Source organism: Argiope bruennichi, chromosome 1 (assembly GCF_947563725.1).
Source record: "Argiope bruennichi chromosome 1, qqArgBrue1.1, whole genome shotgun sequence".
Classification (NCBI taxonomy): Eukaryota; Metazoa; Arthropoda; class Arachnida; order Araneae; family Araneidae; genus Argiope; species Argiope bruennichi.
In genome coordinates, this window is record NC_079151.1 from 126,205,358 (window position 1) to 126,225,358 (window position 20,001).

At 30.2% G+C, this 20,001-nt stretch overlaps 2 protein-coding genes across 2 annotated transcripts in view; both read left to right on the plus strand.

The window, feature by feature from the left end:
• The window catches only part of LOC129962915 (uncharacterized protein CG3556-like), a 39,322-nt gene extending 35,801 nt beyond the window's left edge, over positions 1-3,521 (plus strand). The window contains exons 10-11 of the mRNA XM_056076919.1: positions 1,014-1,153; positions 3,268-3,521. Coding sequence (XP_055932894.1) covers positions 1,014-1,153; positions 3,268-3,335 — 208 coding nt within the window. The 3' untranslated portion in view covers positions 3,336-3,521. The remainder of the gene's footprint in view (positions 1-1,013; positions 1,154-3,267) is intronic.
• Positions 3,522-8,736: 5,215 nt separating this feature from the next.
• Positions 8,737-20,001, plus strand: part of LOC129962923 (cobalamin binding intrinsic factor-like) — a 53,344-nt gene continuing 42,079 nt past the window's right edge. Inside the window, exons 1-2 of the mRNA XM_056076933.1 lie at positions 8,737-8,844; positions 14,874-15,052. The gene's annotated coding sequence lies outside the window, so the exon portion shown is untranslated. The remainder of the gene's footprint in view (positions 8,845-14,873; positions 15,053-20,001) is intronic.

Here is a 20,001-nt window from a genome sequence, read left to right on the forward strand (position 1 = left end):
GCATACTCTTCATTCTCAGATTCTAAAACCCTCATGTTTCTGAGCATGCGTCAAGATATATTCATTTAATACAAATAGGGGGAGAGGAAACATTAGTGCTTAGATTTAATAATTAAGTGAACACGGGTTATACTCGAACTTAGGATGTGTAAAAACTTCAGCTAAATCGTAATATCGTCGGAAAACGAGGCTAATTTACAATAAACGGGTTTAGAGCAATTTCTATTTACAGAAAAGGATCTAAACGTTAATTATTAAGAATAAAGGGAAGATTATTCTTAAAACTACATTTCCCCACATAATAATAATAATTTTTTTAGGTTAAATTTCTATATTTATTAGTAACTGAATTTTTTGATACCATTTTGAGATTAACAACAGTAGATAATTTCAGTTACATTTATTGATATTATATAAAATCTTTTTCGTGTCAACTCTGAAAGGTTTTTGCCACTTGAACTAGCCATACAAGTAATCAATGCGTTATCTTGAGTTACAGTGAAATAGTTCAAACAGAAACGACACGACACTCACATACACGAGGGAAAAAACAGAACCAAATAGTATCTAATGTTGCGGAAATCAAGGGCAAAGAATGAACTCCGAAAATGCGCTCATCCTTTCTCATCTCACCCCTTAACGTGGTAATCATCGAAAAGTGGTAGTTTCAAGATATTAAAATGAAGAGTATATATCTGCATGTTATAAAAATTTCTAATTAAAACTTTTTGAGTTTTGGTAACAAGAAGGGTTTTTCTACTTTGTTAAGTATTATTTCACTGTCTATTTTGCATCTTTTAGAATTTTTGTTTTGCCTCCACTCCAGTATGAGGTATTGCCTCAATATATTAAAGATGAGGTGTATGTTAAAAGTAACACTTTTCCTTATATATAAAGTATATAGTATTCTAGTAGAGTAGTAAGTATAGTATAGTACTACTATAGTAGTAAGTATATAGTATAAAGTATTCTTCCCTTAATTAGCAATTGAATTTTGGGAAAATTCTTTGCAGGTTTGAATGGAAAACCACATCAGGGAAGATGTACGTATATGAAATAGCAGGCATCACAAACGACCCCGAAGCAGGGAAATTCTGGCTACTATATGTGGGCTCTGCCGACAGTACTAAGCCGTTAACTCATTTAACAAATAGTAAGAGGATTTTTTTCAATGGCATCATAGCTAAGATTTTGTTTCTTTATAGATATTATGCTGACTGTTTGTTTGAATTCCATTCTGTAAGAATTAGATTTCTAGATTCAGGGAATAAAAATCAAATGATCAGATTAATATAGTCAATTGCAACAAATAAATTTATATATAAAAAGGTATTAGAATTTTCTTAACAAAATGAAAAAGAAAACACTAGTTAAAATCAAATTTTCAGAGCAATACAAGACCAAAATATTAATGGTGAGGAGAAATGTAAGCTATGAAACCGAATTTAAAGTGTTTCGAAAGTAACCTGATTAAAACATGAATTTAATACTAAGAACCAAAAAAAAGCTGATTACAATTTTACTTTCTGATTTTTTTTCATATTCTGCTCTATAAAAGATTCAAAATTCAGTTATTAGTGACGCAAAATAATAGAAGATATATTGTTTAACTCATCAAAGGTGTTGCATTATTAACAATTTTTGGAAAATCATAAATTTCATAATAATAGCAAGGTAAATCATCAGAAAACAGATTTGTAGGTACTGATTCAGATTCGAATTCATTCAATGAGTTGTTCCACACAATTAAAGTTTATCTTGATTTGAGAAGTTTGATAATATTTGTTGATAGTCGAATGCAACACTATTTGAATTATTATTTCTAGCAATAAACTGTCCTTTTTTTTCTTTTTTTCTTTTCTGGAGACGGAGAGACAGAAGAATATTTTCTCTAATATATGGAATAAGGTTAATATAATCAATATGGACTAACTAAAAAAAATTATAGATTTGGTTATTTTTAGTAAAATTCAGTAAAAGAATTTGGTGGATTGAATATGTTTTGAAAAACGGAGTAATTAAAAAATATTCTAGTTTTTGTTATTTTCAGTGAAATTCTGTAAAAGAATTCGACGGATTGAATATGTTTTGTAGAATGGAGTAACTAAAAAATATTCTAGCTTTTTTATTCTCCGTAAATTCGGTAGGTTGAATATGTTTTGAAGAACGGAGTAATTAAAAGATATTCCAGTTTTTTTTAGTTTTGATAAAATTCGGTTAAAAAATTCGATGGATTGAATATGTCTTGAAGAATAGAGTAACTAAAAATTTTCTAGTTTTTGTTATAAAAACTAGAAAATTCGGTAAATTCGGTAAAAGAATTCGGTGAATTGAAAATGGCTTGAAGAACGGAGTAATTAAAAGATAATCTAGTTTTTTTGTTACTTTCTACAAAATTCGGTGGATTTAATGTTTTGAAAAACGGAATAATTAAAAAAATATTCTAATTTTTGTTATTTTTAGTAAATTTAGTAAAAAAAATTTGGCGAATTGGATATGTTTTGCAGAAAAGAATAACTATAAAAATAATTCTAGTTTTTGTTATTTTCGGTAAAATTGTTTATACATGATGAGATGATATATGTGATGGTTATGTTATTGGATCCTGTAAATATTTTAATCCTTCTAACATCTTGAAGATTTTGATCTTCTATAATGGACAGTCTTACATTTAAGAAATTTTTATGCAAGCAGAAACATTTTGTTTTATTAAATTTAGATTAATTATTAGAAAGACAACACATTTCTTTATTTATCTAATGACACACTTCTCTCCTGGGAAGATAGTAAGTGAATTAGATAATTAGTTTGGTGCAACAGTGAAGAAACACATCCAAATAATTCTTTAAAAGTAAAAAAAAAAAAAAAAAACTATTTTTAAAAGTATCACTACTTTTAAAATTTCAATTATATTATATTATATTATTACTCTTTTTTTATATAGGTTTTAACGCTATTTAAACTTTTAATCATTAGGTTTGATGAAAAGTATGAAAAGTGGAGAAAATGTGGTTAAAAAATCTAAATTTCAAACTATATAATGGAAGATGATGATCCATATTAGACTGATTTAAAATTTTTGCGATCATGGAATTTTTTGGTACGTTTCTGTTTCCGAGGGCCATTGGCGACAGTTAAATTATTTTCACCAAATCGCCAACAAAAAAATTGCCAACAGTTTGGTTTTCGGAAAAGTACTAATTTTTTACATATTCTTACATTTTGTTTCCTCTGAAAATGTGATTTATAAGTAACTTTATTTTATAGGCCCAGATGAAATTGTTATGGCTGACGGAGAACATCTTGTTTTATGGTACAGAACAGCAACGATTTGATGGATGGAAGAATTATGTAGTGTAATATGTTAGAATTTATTTTTCTTACTAAATAGAAAGGAATTTTCTAGATGACAAATTTACAATAAAAGAAATAACTGGTTGTAACAGACTGTTTATAATCTATATCGTGTAAAATTGTAACATCCAAATTTTTGTGTTTTTTATTCTAATAAAACTATTTTAAAACAATCAGCGCATTAAGATTTTTTTATATTTTTAATTCGCTATATACTTTAAAATTACTTAAATATTATATTATTAATTATTCAATACAATCCAGTTTTGAAATTGCTGTATGATAGATTAAAAAACAGGGATGTCTTTTTTCTACTTTAAATAATCTTTAGTATGACATTAAACAATATATTTCATGATAAATAGGGTGGCCATAAAATAACTTTCTGTTTGGTGGCATCTGCCACTAAAACGAGTGAACGAAATGAAACCGGATTTCATACACAGACTTGCAAAATCCTAGGAAAATGAAATCCGCAGAAAAAAAAAAATAGTACCAAAAATTTCCGATAGGGGAAATACTGGCGGTGTGAGAATACAATTATGAATGAATTCATGAAATTCACAGAAAATAATCTTTTATTCTCCAATATTAGAATCCCTGGACGCCATACAAAATTTTCAGTTTGCTGACTTTTCCTGGGTACAACTTATTGTATATGGTGTATGACGTTCTTCACTGCTGCGTGTAAATTGTCAATTTCCATGTTCACAACAGCCCGTTTTATGATCTGTACATAAGACATGCAGGCTTGCTTAAGAGAAGCCACGGCATTATACAGTCAAATTTAGAAAAGTTTTGCAAGCAAAGCAGGCTGAGATAAGATAGGGCCCATATTAAGAACATATCAACAGTCAATCACCAACAGCAGTCAAGAACGAATTGCTAATAGGTCGTTGGCCTTCCTTTTTTGCAAAAAAAGCACTTGGAATTTTACGTTATCTATGAAAATTTCCTTGTTCGTACGTGACAGTAGAGCCAATATTTCTTCTATTGGCAAGTTTTAATACTAATTTTTTTTTTCTGCTGAATTCATCTTCACATGCATTATACAGCCTGTGAAGACGAACGAACGAAATGAAACTAGATTTCATACTATAGTTCCATTTCGTTCATTCGTTTTAGCTGTAGATATCGACAAGCAGGAAAAGTTATTTTATGGCAACCCTGTAGCATTGCTTTCAAAGACAAAATGATGTCACTTACTCTATGAATAGACTTGCTGTTCTAAGAAATAAAAACAACAATATCACTGAAATGATTCTATTAAACGTCAAAAAAGGAAAATAATTTTTTTGTAAAATATTCAATTCCATATATTAAACGATATAATTCATATTATAATATAATTTATAATTCATATATAATATAATTTATAATTCATATATAATATAATTTATAATTCATATATAATATAATTTATAATTCATATTATATTGTATTTCATGATAAAATAGGACTTTACATAAAATATAAAATAATTTTCTTGTCTTAAGGAAGTAAGATAACAATGAAATAAATTTATAACGATAAAACAGTTTAAATTACTTCGCCTCAAATCTAGCTTTAGTATCATGCGTCTTTTTAAAGTTTACATTTAAACACTTTTTCCTGCTTTTCTAAATAATTCAAAGGGATGCAAATGAATCTTTTACTGTCTTAATGTCTTCATCAGAGCATCTATATTACTCATTTTAATATCATCCCTTCTGATCTTATTTATACAGTCTTCAAGCTAATTTTTTTAAATGGTTATAAATTGGTCACTTTCACCCTCCAATATTTCATGTTCTTCATCCTCGTTTATCTGTTCATTTATAATTTCCATTCAAGCGATTCCACATATAAAATTTGGTTGCTGTAGTGGTAGAAAGTATTATCTCCACTGGAATGTTCGTATTTTGATATTTGTCCCTCAATATCGTTTTCTGAAGTTTCTTTGTACTTCCTACTCACCTTAGAAAGAGACAAAAGGTACATTTTTGCCACCAAATTTATAGATTTCTGTCAAATGTCGAACAAAATCTATTCGGAAGAAATCTGTCTGTCCGCTTATTTGAATATAATTTAACACGATAACTACAAAACGAAGAGAGCTAGATGGGTAAAATGAGGTACGCAAACTTAAAATTTACAATGTTACGCGCATCAAATTTGGAGTCAAGTCCAACAGGTGGGTTGAACGTATGCTGGTTTTTTGCTTTCAGAAGCATGTAAACGCTGTACATTAAATGTATCAAATTTATATATATTTAAGGATATTATATTTATACAAAAATTATTTAATATACCTTAAATACTTGATTTTGTGGCTGCAATTGCAGTTCTGTGCCAAAGTTTGGATTCAATAGGTTGGGAAAAGTAAGTATAAAACAGAAATTCTCTCTTAACTTGAGAGTATGCTAGAAAGTTTTGGGAAGCCCTCTTCCGCTGGTCAATAAATAAAAATACGATAGGAAGCAAATGTTAAGAATGGACGAAAAAAAATTTGGAGACTCCATCTAAAAATGTTTAATCATGCAAATGTTTGATTTTGTGACTGCAATTGCAGTTCTGTGCCAAAGTTTGGTTTCAATAGGTTGGGAAAAGTAAGTATAAAACAGAAATTCTCACTTTACTTGAGAGTATGCTAGAAAGTTTTGGAAAGCACTCTTCCGCTTGTTAATAAATATAAATACAATAAGAAGCAAATGTTAAGAAAGGATGAAAAAAAATTTGGAGACTCCATCTAAAAATGTTTAATTATGTAAATGTTTTGTGAAAAATGGTTGTTGAACGAATACCGCAAGTTCTGGAATGGTATAGGATTGCTTCTTCATCAATAGCTGTTTTGTAGCCTAAGAGATTGAGCCTTGTAGGCGGATTTAATTGAAATAAAGACATGGATGACCTGAACATATCTGATTCTACGTGAGATCACTTCATGTGAAAGTTGGAAGAACATTAAATTGGAACCGATGAAAGAATAAATATTTTCAGTAATTTATTTTCTGAATTAATGATGCGCGTTTTGATTGTTTTCAAGGATTGCAAATTAGTCATTCCTTGGTAGAAACTAATCCTTGTAAAACATTTGCCATACTGTCCCTCATTGATTTGCTTAATTGCAATATACTTAAAAATATTACTTTCTCTCAAGCTTATACGAGATTAACGTTATTGAAAAACCTTTTGATTTTTTAGTTTATTCTACGTAAATAAGTCATCTCATTTCTATTACTTGACATATCCATCGAATAAGTGATACTAAAAAAAGAAATAGAGTAAGTAACGATTTCATCTACTCTGAATTTCATAAAGGGAATGGGTAGTTTAAAATTACAGGAATGTAATTTTTTTAAAAAACGGTTTAGTTTAAAATTGCAATTACTGTAGAAATTCAATTTATTTCAAATCTTGTATTATGTCTGAATTAAAATTATAGCATTACAGCACGCTTGTCTGAGAATTTATTTCACTAGTTTTTAATTTCGCTGTAATTTTATTATGGTTTTAGAATTTTAACTTCTTTTATACTGCATTACCTTGTTTTAAACCATGATCCTGTTAATCCACCATAAGTTTGGCGCATCATAGACAAATATGGCTCTTACGCCAAAAAAACTCATTCAACCATCAACTACTTGAGAAGTTATCACAGTATGCATTGTGCTAATTTTTTTTAAAGAAAAGAAAATATGACTTAATCACTGTGATTTTGATACATCCATAGTGATAAACCACAACAAAAATTACTAAAAATGTCGGCTGCAAGGTTTTTAATTTTTTCTTACACTCAAGGTAAAAATTATTAAAGTTTAGTCGGTAATATTTCTAGTTATTCAATTGGAATTAAACTCACAAAGTGAATTATAAATCATGAAAAAAAAAACTTAGAGGGTGGTAGAATTAAAAATAATATATTTGTGTGTGTATGAATATGCAATCAAAAGTACCGGAATGAAGAGATAATTAAACTTGGAGAGATAATGAAGAGATAACTACTTTATAGAATGTTTGACACAGTTGCAGTCACAATGGTTAGTCTGAAAATGTTGCCGAAAGTAATCATACAAATATGGAAGAATCGTAAATCATCGAACACTTTTATCAGACCTATGTTGAATATCTCATCGTTTGAATATTTATTGGATATACATTGTTTGGGAAATACTGAAAACCGATTAAAATTGCAAAGAATTATAAAATTAATAGGTTATTCGAACTTAGTTATATAAAATATTATTTCAGCACTGTAAGTACATTAGAAAAAACGATAATTTAATGTCAATAAAAATGCACAATGTTTTAAAAATATAAAAAGAGAAAAATGTTCACTTGACTTTGTGAACGAAGAAATTATTAAATTAGTAAATATTATTTTCGTAAAATATTAGACACAGTTTAAGAGGTACAGGTAATGAAGCTATATAGTTGACAGTATGATTAGTAAATCAACAAGAATTGTAGTTATAGCGAAGAAATTGAACATTTTGAATGACAATTACCTATTTCTTTGAAAAATGATTAACCATAAACAGTGATGGATTTATGTATGTGTTGCAAAAGTTGGCAGTATAAAGGATATGCAAATAGGAAGAACTTATTAACAAATAAAATCGAAAAGCCTTGATGCATTTTGTATTTCTAACAGTCCCCCCGTGGGGGAGGGGGTTCGAAATGAGGATGAGATGCTTCCGGCTGAGTAGTTAGATCTCGCCACTCTGAAGGGTACACGAATAGGCGAGGATCTGTCTCCTCCCATCAACGGCAGAACGTATTTCCGTAGGAAAGGATTGTAACGTGACCGGTGATGGCATTTAGGACTCAACCACAGTCCCCCCCCCCGTGTTGCTGTTGCAGTGGTCTGGTCATTAAATATTTTTTTTCCGTCTGCCTTCGGGCGGGACGGAGAGTTAGTCATATGATATATATTACTAACAGTATATATGTATTACTAACATAGCAATATTTATGCTATAGAAACTTTGTTTAGTACTTTTATTAGTCGAACATTGTTATTTTCATAATCTTTCGATTCATATCACATCAACTCTACCTAAGACGGTTAGAATTCTTTCATGAGACAGAAAACTCATAAAAACCCGAGAATAAAATATTTAATCAGATAAAAAGTGCTCATTTATTAGTGTTTGAGATAAGATAAGAATCGTAGTAGCTTATCGAAATTCTTTAGATTAGATATAAAGAATTTGGATAACAATGACTGCGATGGAAAAAAAAAAACTTGAGAGCCACTTGCCTTAAAATATTAATCTAAAACTTGAGCGCCAACTCAAGTGATTTTTATCAATAGCCTCAAAGGTCGAGAAATTGATTCTTATCCACTTCCTTATCAATAAAATTCATTCTTTGGTATGTGAAAAGTATGTGTTGTTTACAGTTTACCGGTGGATGTATTTAGGATCGCAGCGTTTGTGTCTATCGTATGGGGATTCAGTTTTGTAAGTTAATTCAAGCTGGATGCATATAATAAAAGAAATTTCCGATGTAAGCTATGTAGTTTTTCTTAATATTTTTTGTATTGAATAATTAGTGATAGTTTCAAAATTTATAACAATTATAAGTGTTTTTATAACATATTATTTGCCGTGTTTCTGTTTTTGTAATGTATTCGAGCGCACTTGGTAACAATGAAAACTTTTCTTATGAATATAAAATGACGTTTTTGTTTAATTAAGTCAATTTAGAACCTCTATTTTCTAATTATATTATTTTATAGATGAATTCTTTTAGAATATTATCAGAAGGCAATTATCTCTGGATTTACAGAAATATTTCAGAAAGATATTGAATTTCATGTTTTTTTCCTCATTTTCATATTGAAATAATATTTTGACAATATATTTTAAACACTATATTTTGACAATTCAATAGTATTTTGATATATATATATATATATTGAATTACTTATTACTTTTTGAAATTATATACCAATATTTTTTTAAGAAGTTTGCTTTGTTAAATTGCATACATTTATTGAATAGCGCTTATATATAAAGTGAAAAACTTTAAAAATATGTGTAATGTATGTCATTAAAGTAAATTAAATAATCTTTAAGAAAATGTTCATAAAGCATTGATATAATATATGTTATAGAATAAATAGTTAAAAAAATCTGATATATTTTAATATATTTCTAAATTTGATTATAAATGCATTTGTTTAGAAAAATTTCTTTCATGTAGTTCTTGGCAAGTTTGTTATAAAAAGTTAAAAGGCATCCAATTAGATATAATTCTAAAACTGCTTTTCCAATTATATAAAAAAATCAATGATCCGATTATATGAAATTATATGAATTATTTAAAATATGAAAAGGGATTAAAAATATCAATATGAAAACTTTTTGAATCATATGCAATTGAATTCGCGATTTTAGGCTTTAGTTTTCTGGCATTTTTACATATTACTGAAATATCTCCACCAAAATGCTTACAATTTATACATTATAAAACAGTAATTCAATGAAGGTGACCTAAAATTATTCATAATTTCAAATTTCTGAATATTTTTATAAAAAAGTTGTTTGTAAAAATTTTTATTGGTCAGAAGCATTAAACCAGAAAGGACGAAGAATGATTTATTTCTTTGTGATCTTAATTCTGCATATAAACAATAAAAAAATCTTATAAAGCTAAATGTTTATCTTTGGAATATATATAATTTTTTATTTACAAATAGAAAAATTCAATAACAAGAAATTAGTACTCAATAATTGAATAATCAATGGCAAAATGTTTACAGTTCATCTATTATAAAAAAGCAACGTACAAAAAAGAAAGAATAAATAAAGAATATTTTAGTTACAAGTTCAGAAACAATAAATTAATTGTCAATAATATAACTATCTCTTTAATGTTTACAATTTATATATTATAAGACAGATACGTAAAAAAATTATAATTCATGAAAATGTTTCAAAATATTTTATAATCTACGGATTTATGAATATTTAAAAAAATTTCATATGTAAAGTAAAAATTAATTAGATATATGAATTTCCGAAAAATAATTAGTTGTGCTGTATGTCTTTAATAGTAAATTAAAAAAACATACACTTTTAAACAATTGTGTTTGGAATGTCTACACACAATTTTTTACTCATAAATGCAATAATTAAGAAAAGAACAGTCCAATAAAATAGTAAGATGAAAATTAGAGAATATATAATTTAATTCTAAAATTTTAATCTCAATAATGCATTTTTAGGAACTTACAGTTATAAAATTTTAATATCTTAATAATGAATTTTGTATTTAATCTGATATTAGTTCTTATCCTTCAGCATTTCTATTTTCTATTCTTGAGGTACATACAATTTCAAAATAAGAAATTAAATTCAATAACTTCTTAATAATTCCTTTTAATATTTACCCTTTAGTTCGGAAAACTTAAATACATATCACCGAAATCCATAGAGTACAGATAACAATGAATCTGGTTAATCGCAGAAATCAGGGTTTTTTTTGTTTTTAAAAATCTAAAATGTCAATTTTTTTTCGATAATTATGATTGATAGAACTGTGAATCTATACGAAATTTTTATTGTTGTAACCTTCAGCAACATAAAATATAAATTTTTGCATGTTGTGGGATATGTCACTACGTATGGGATAAAGTTTCTAAAAAAATATAAAATGCTTACACTCTTTAAATTTTTTTGTATAAAATAGATAAAAAAACAAACTCCGTTACAATAAAAAATATGCCAAGTAAAAGTCAAAAGGCTTTAAAAATTGTAATATGTATGTGATGATATTTCTAAACCTAATACAATCCTAATTAAGTTCTTAATTTAACGTATATTAACTTTATTGTAAAATTTTCTTTTATTTCCTGATCCAATTCCATTTTTTAAATTTAATTCTACACGAACTCTGTGAAAATGTTTAAATCAGCAGGTCTCACGCTCCGAATGAAGGGATAAAAAACCTGACAAGCTAAGTGAATTTTTTTAAAAGGTACCTATATTTTCCTTACCTACATCGACACCTATAAAGAAATTCCTCTTATAATTTCACTATATATAATCATTGAGGAAAAATATCTCACTCTCTTTTCGATCCTCTGCTATGCATCGCTTGTGAACAAACGCCAGTTTTGTCCCAGCTTCTTATACACAAATTATGCCTTCCTAGATGGAATAAAGGGTTTTAAGGCGAAGTTTAAATATTCAAAGTGTCTTCTCTCTTATCGGCCACGAAACTGCTTAAAAATATGTGTTTACATTATAAATGTGTTTACATTATTATATGTGTTTATATTATAAATATGCATATTATATATAATATACATATATAGGATTATATGTATATTTTTAAAAAGATGTATTATAAAAACGTTTTTACGTAAAGGTTTTAAAGCCTATGAAATGATTTGATTCATAACTGCTGATAACTTAACATGCTGATAACTTAAAAAATATATTGATTAATATATATTTTAATATATATATAAATTAATAATATATATTTTATTATTAATTTATAAAATATATTTTTTATTCGATCTTTAAATATTGAAGTTCAATTAAATAAATGTTTTGAATGAACTTTTTATTTGTTTGCATTGCGAAGAATTAAAAGAAGTTTTTCAAAACGAAGAGATTATTGATCTTGTATTTTAGAGAGTGTAGAAAATACTGCAAATATTTATACGGGCTTGGTGCATGCTGAATTCGTTACTTGTGCACGCCCTTCCACTTGTGTGGCTCGGAAGTCTGAGGGAAAAATGGCAGCCCAAATGCTATCCTGTACTCCAACCGCTGTTGTAAATTATGCTCTTAGTTCTAAAATAATCTTAACTTTGCTTGAAAATGGGCTGTCAATTTAATAAGCTATAATATGATATATAGTAAAAATTGCTATTCAAATTTCCACGAGCTAAGCAAAAGCATTTTTCTTTTTCAGTATGTGTATGTGAGCTCGAAATTCTTTTCTTATCCTTTTCATTTCTTTTTCTTTTATTAATTATCCGTCATCTTCTTTCCACGAGCAAAACAAAAACATTTTTCTTTTTCGGTATCTGAATGTGAGCACAAAATTCTTTTCTGCTCCTTTTCATTTTCTTTTCTTTTATTAATTATCCGACGGATTCTTTTTCTTCGCTTTTTCTATTAATCAGAATATTTAGAAGGGTAAATTTTAATGTAATTCTTGGGCTCTTCATGAGGGGAATCGCTAAGAATTCCCGACCCGTACCGGTTTGAGCGATCCGATCTTTGAAATGATAGATCAATTTTTAAAGTTAAAGCTATAAAAGCATAAATAAATAGAAATCAATATAGATATATTCCAACATTTTACCCCATCTCATAGTTCCGGATATATTTGCTGCTTTATAAAAAGGTATATTGTGATTTGTAAACGAATCAGCTTTTTAAAATTTAACAAATAGACAACGTAAATAAGTAAAACCATTTTTAAGTAGATGATGTAAAATATCTTAAATTTTCAAAAAAAAATATTTTAATAATATCAATTTTTTTATTAATTTATTAGCTAAAATGGAGCACTTATTCACAACTTCTTGCTACTGTTTCGGATGGGCCTTCGATGTGCTGACGCAATAGGACCCATCAAAAGAATCCTGTTTTGTGAAAATTCTGATTTAAAATTTAAAAATAACTCCTTAACCTGCGTATTTTGAATGATTTCTTTTACAATTAATTTCTGTGGTCTCTAATCTCTCTTTTCTCCAACTTTTATTTTATGTCTTATATATATACTTGATCGAATTTATTGTTCAGAATTAACAGAAAGTTATAAAGCTGGCATTAACAGAAAGTTTTAGTTTCAGTTGACGGTAATCGAATTCCAAGCAGCGTTTGGATTCTTTTTTTTATGATTAATACGTGGTTCAGAGTCAGAAATAACTGATGATGATGTTAAAGTATAAATAAATATTTGAAAAGGAATTTAATATACTTTCACTTATCAGATGTCAAAAACGTAAAGCTATTTATTATCTTGTTTTGAGAAATCTAGCTGGAGTTTGATCCTCGCAAAATTGTATTTTGTATGCTCAAAAACACTTTAATAGGATCTTTAGAAATTGTAAAAGACTTGAAAAGGACCTATAGAAATTATAAGAATCTAAAGGACAAAGGTTGAAAGAAAGCTTCACTTTCCACCCAAATGCAGTTAACTGATTCTTGAGTTTAGTGTTCTCGAGTCGTGATCCTCGGGGCATTTTTCCCTTTTTGCGCCACCCACCGTTGTTATTGAATTGCTGGTCAGATGTATATGACAAAAGCGCAACAGAATGGCAAACAGATTCAGTTAAGTCTTATTAAAAGTTAAGAAAAAAAAAAAGAAAGAAAAATTGAAATTCGATCAGAAAGCAAGCGATTTCAAAAGTTTCAATTACTTTCTAGCCTAAAGGGCGAAGTCCGAGTAATAGACGGAGTTTCTTTTGAAAGACAGCAGCTTCACCATTGTAGTACCCCTAGGACAATCAGCTATTCACTGAATTCTCTATCACGGTCTCTAGAAAGAAATTTTGAAACAAATGCCGAACTCCAAAACTTTTAGGTGCATTTTTTAAAGAGAACGCAATCGACCCTTGCTTAACGAGCACCTTTTATAACGACTGTTTTGCATAACAATTTTTTGTTGCTTATCCCCATTGGATTGAACAGCAACTCAAACTAAGTCCAAGATATCTTGGAAGGAGGGGTGCGGTAGCTTCTGAGGGTAAAGACCCCTGAGTACAACGAGGGCAGAAGTGCGATTTCCGCTCATATGAAGATGACACTCACACACTCGCTTGCACAACTCCTTTTTAAATGGGGGCTCTTTTACACATCTCACAGATAGAGCACATGGTAAAGAGTAACCATGTCCGAGCTAGGACTCGAAACCGGGACGGCCAGATCACCTCTAGGCCAGGACACTGGCGCTTTATAATTGTTAAAGCAATTTACAAGTGGACACCAAGTATTCGTCTTTCCTTTCCTCAGAATTCGATTCGTAAGTAACTACAAGAAAGCTACAACAGTTTCTAGATTACCAAGCTATAAGTTTAGGCACCTTGCAACAGCTTTACCTTTCTAGAACGATTACTTTTGGTTTAGAATTCGGAGTAACTGATTGCTTGGTCTCACGAATTTAATACTGATACAGAAGTGATAGCATTAAATCTCGCATTGCAAGCATCTAATGCTCCAGACCGCATACTGAGGGGATCATCATAATCCTCATCATCGGATTGAAGGTAATTCTATGCAACATCCTTATTGATTCCTACAGTAAGCGAGAACCAATTTTCATCTACATATCTGATGTACGTGGGATCCGATTCTAAGATAAGTAGTTTTTTTAATGTAAAACTGAACTAATTTCATATTGTGAAACAGAATTGAAAAAATGCAACAATTTAATTTATGCATTGCTTCATTTTTCAGAGAAATTTTTATCTCAAAGTAGATGTTTTGCATCTGGATTTTAATTGTATGACTGTATCTATATTTAATATAATTTTTTTATGATTTATACATTGATAATATGAATTTCAGATCTTCAGGCAATGGTTCTCGTGGCTTTATGATGCGAGGCAAATCATAGCGGAAGTATTGAAGATTCTCTAAAGGATGCTACTTTGATACAGTACAAGAAGATGATCTATCATTTTAAAAATCTCTAAGCTACTGAAGGGAGGTTTAAAAAGGCTTACGCCACAGCTTTAATAATGCAGGTAAGTCAATTATATTAAGATAAAAAATATCTGTATGGTTTCCAGAATAAGACAGCGGAAATTAAAATTTTAGTCAAAATCTTTTTTTTATAGGTTTGTAGTTTATTTTTCGTTTTTCTTTCACTCAACAGTTTCCGCGCAGTTTTCAAGGCCAGCTGAAAAAGTAAATTTCACACCTGGGCAACAACAGAAGTTTTGAGTTTGTGATGCAATTGGTGAACTTCGGGGAGACATTTTTAGAAATTTTATTATTAATATTAATTTATAAAAAATTAAGAGAAATTTTGACACTTTTCCATTTTAATTTTCGAAAGTATTACAGTACAAAATAATAATTTTACGTCATTTTAAAATAAAAAAATTATAATTTCGATGATACCAGTTTTTCGCAATACATTTTTCTATATTGAACTAATTTTTTTAAACAATTGTTTCAAATGTATTTCATTCTCATGTATTTCATTGTTTAATTGAAAATCAAATTGTCTTCATCATTGCAATTTATATTTCATCCTGGCTTTATTTTTCCTTGCTGATGATTAACATATCGTTACGAACCTGTGATGCTGCTTCCGAGCATAGTTGGTTCCATAGGAGGTCGCAGAGCTTGGCGACAAACTTGGCGACCATTTGGCGACTTTGGCGCCAAAATAGATTATACCCGAAACATCGAGAATTTTCCAGAGCCGTCCAGTAGGAACGGAGATACGCCTCGAACGTTCCTGATTGGTTGATAGGCTTCTAGCCCCCCCTCCTGATGCCTATAAAAGGAAGCAGTCCTGCCGACTGCAGAGGTCTAAACTGCGGAGAAACTGGCCATACAGCTGCCTGGAAAGGATGCTCAAAATTCCCCAAACTTATAACCTCCAACGGGAAAACTACATACGCTGAAATAACAAAGAAAAATCAACCAAGACAAGACCCAAAGCCCATCTCAACACCCAGGAAACAGAACACGGTGCCCACTTCAATGGCTAATGAAGAAATAACATCATTCCAAGAAACCCTGCAAATCATAAGAGAACTCAAAGAAATACTCCAGGAATTCCCCAAATTAATGGAGGCAGTGAAACTCGCAAGGAAAACAAATGACAAAGAAGAGAAAAAGCTTATCATCCTTAACGCGCTGATCGGCTAAGTCCCCTCAGAATTCAAGACATCCCACTACAATAACCCAGCTTCCTGATTGGTCCCCCAGGTACAATAGATTATCCGGCTCCGGCCCCACTTCAAGACCAAAAGTGCTCCTACTTCACCCTCTCCTACTCCCTTGACCGTCTGCTTTGCTATTGGCTGAGACATCTCACCCTCTCTCCCTCACCTGCCATGCGACTTTTCATCAGTCGATATTGCTTCATTTCTCCTTCAACCATCACTGGAGACGTCACAGTCTATGGAAACTTATGTCAAGCTAGGCCATCTCTATTTGCTATGTTGGAGGTAGCCCACATCGGGCGGGTACTCCACAAATCTGTGCTATTTCAGGGCGACTGCAGAGGTGAACCAGTCGTGAATTGAGTTGTAGTCGGAAGCGACAGAGAAGAGAGTCGTGGACCAGTGGAGTCGAAGAGTAGTCGGAATCGACAGAAAGAATTGGCCTTCTAGAGATTAGCGGAGCAGCGACGGAGTCAAGTGAGTGCTGAATTAAGTTGTGCGCTACGGTCTGCATTAGAGTCTGTTGTCTGCACGTCTCGGCTGAAGATAATTGTGTGCTGTATATAGTTGTCGTCTTTGTGTTGTCCTGTGTATCTTCCTGTAAATAAACGTCGTTGTTTTATTTTCTACTGCCGCCTGCTGATCGAGTGTTCTCCACACCATATAACTCCCACTTTCCAAACGAAATTTCGTAACAATATGAAGATTAGGATTAATTTTTCGTACTGAGTAGATCTCAGTTAAGGCATGGTGTTTGTAATATTTGTGAATATAAAGTCTTCTTTTTATTTTTATAAAGGGATATATATTATTTTTAAGTGATCTGCTTCTACATTTCTTTCGTTTCTACTCTCACCATTGATACTAGTGAAAATAACATCAGAAAATATAAAATTCATTTTTATTTATTTCCTTATTATTGTGTTTTTTTCCTTACTTTCTGAAAATTAAGAAAAAGTAATTTATCAAAATAGAGGCATCAAAACATATATATTATAATATTGGTACTGACGCTTTTTGATATTTTATCTCCTTGAAATTAGAAAAACGTTGTCAGATCGAGAGATCGACAGAAGTTTTGAGAAGAATTTGATAATTATTTGCTTTTGAACATTTTTCCACATATTTGGTTAAGGGCTTTCGCTAAGGAACCCTAAATTTAGATATAAATAACTCAGAAATGACGATAAACAGAAGTAAGAAACGAGAGATATTTATTTAAAAGAAACCTGTAAGATATAACATTGAAACCTAAACATTTAGTTACAAATTGCACCGACAGATGACTTTGTAGATGGTATTACTGATTTCTATAAAGAGAGCTAAGATGTTCTAAATCACAGACGGCTTAGGTAAGAAAAAATTCGCGAGTTATTTGAAGAATTTCTGCAGACATGCAACGAAGCTGATGCTTTGTTTGGAAATATAGGTGTTATTCATTTTGTCATTGTACCTGAAAATACTTTGAATGATAAATGAAACTTTGGGGATAGAATCATTGCGTTGAATTACTCAATATTTAAACACACAGAGCTACTACTCCCACTTAATTAAAAACATTTGGATCAAATTTGAATGACTGAACCACCATGACAGCACTGGTGAGAACTAAGGTCGAGTCTTAAGGACCCTCACCAGCCACGGTACAATCCTTCCCTCGGGAAGCACGTCCCATTTCGAAAGAAGGTAGCCTACCCTTTCGGAACAAACCACCATGCCGCAAGCTTCTCATCCTCATAGTCTGCCCAGAAATTAAAGGAAAAGGCATGGATTGGACCCCGTATTTTTCCAACTTCTGCGACTCCTTTATGAAAGGTGAATTAAAATCTATTGTTTTCCACAATCTTTTAGCACTGGTGCTGGAGGATAATGTCATTTTTATGTCTCGATATCCGGTGACACATTAGAGAAAATTACTGAAATATCATTTTTCATTTGAGGTAATGTTTATTGTGCGAAAGATGAACATTTCGAACCGTTTTTTATATGAATGCAAAAAAGGCTTGCATTATGCATTATGTACAACCTCCTTATAGCAAAGCCATTGACAGCACCATCTATCAAGGCAATTTGTAACTAAAATTTTGAAGTCTTTGTATTAAACTCTCATGGTTTTTTAATAAACGTACCACTGGTTTCATGCCTCTATCTATCAACTTTCCCGAATTTATTTTCGGAATTAGGATCTTTGAAGAAGCATTTCTATATAATGTGCTCATAGTGATTGCTGTTGAAGGTAAGGTTTTGGAATTGTTTAGCCCATAATTCTTCATAAATCCCAAGAATATAATTTTATCTACTTTCAATGAATTTAAAAGTGTATAAATGATAAAAAATGTTTCTGAGAGCTGAAATTTCAGAGAAAATTTAATTTTATTTCAGTGATTTCAGAAAAAATAAAAGTTACGTTTGCGGAAAAAAATGTTAAACTGCAAATTCATTTAGTATATGACAACCTCACATGGCTTTTGGCAATAGTTAGTAATTTATTGATTTGCATAAATCTTTCATAAATTTCAACGCCTATTACTATTCACAGCCTTAAAGAAACACGAAGTATTCTTATATTGTCCAAAATAATAAATGAAATATCTGAATGAACTTAGATTTCAGTCATCGTCACATGCTTAATGAAAAATTTTAATTTATGCGTCATCAAAACTTTTCTTCAAACAGTTAATAAATAAAAATTTGCAAAGTTATTTTTCATTAGAATGAATTTTATTTCGATATAAAGTTATATGACACAAGAATTGCAAACTATGGTTTTTTTTAAATCGGTCTTTAATGACTTCAACAATTGCAAGAACATATATATTATACATAAATTTCTTGGAGAATTGAAAATTTGAATATATGAAAATCAACTCTGATGAGATCTAAAATAAAATTGAGATTAAAAAATAACTAAGACGAACAAACATAACGAATGATTATGCATGTTTTTTTAAGCATCTAAATGATCTGAAATGTGTGAAAAAGAGAATGAAGAGAAATTTCTAGAATGAGGGACAAATTAACATTTAGATGAAGAGGTAATCAGATAAGAATTTAATTTGCAATGACAAACTTACAATCAGAAATAGATGAGGCAGACGGATAACAAGTTGCGAAAAAAAATTAGACAAAGAGTTAATCAACTTATCATCCAAAAATTCTCTTGTTCAGAATTGGAAGCAGTTTGATAGAATAAATAGAAGGGCAAAAGCGATAGAAAAAGATCGGTGAAAAAAGAAGTTCAGGGATTTATCTGAAATATTTTTGCAATTAAACAAAGTTTTTACCAAAGAATGATTCCTTTTGCTTTACAATGGAAATTTCCATTATTTGAATCTATTATTCCAGTTGACAGCGGTGATATTTTTATGAATTCGGAGTTCTTTCGATTTGTTAGTTGATGAAAAAACACAATCAACAAGCCTCAGTAACAAAAGACGACTTTTATTAAAACGAAGGACACAAGTACACATATAACATATATACAGCCGAGATGTACACACGCAATTCACAACAGCATGCTTACAACAAAGAGTAGCCCACAAGTATAATCGGTAGTAATAACAATCACAGCACACAAAGCGTCCAGACAGAATTCAGAAGGAGGAAGGAATCTACGTAGCTAAACTTTAGGTCTCTCCAAACGCCTGCAATTCTTCACCAACTACCGACTCACTACTATACGACTGGCTACTCCTCGCATGATTCGATGCTGCTTCTATAATAAACAACTGGATTCGGCCCACATCACAGTTCATCAATTGCTTGAGCTCCACTCAACACCAGCACTTCGCTGG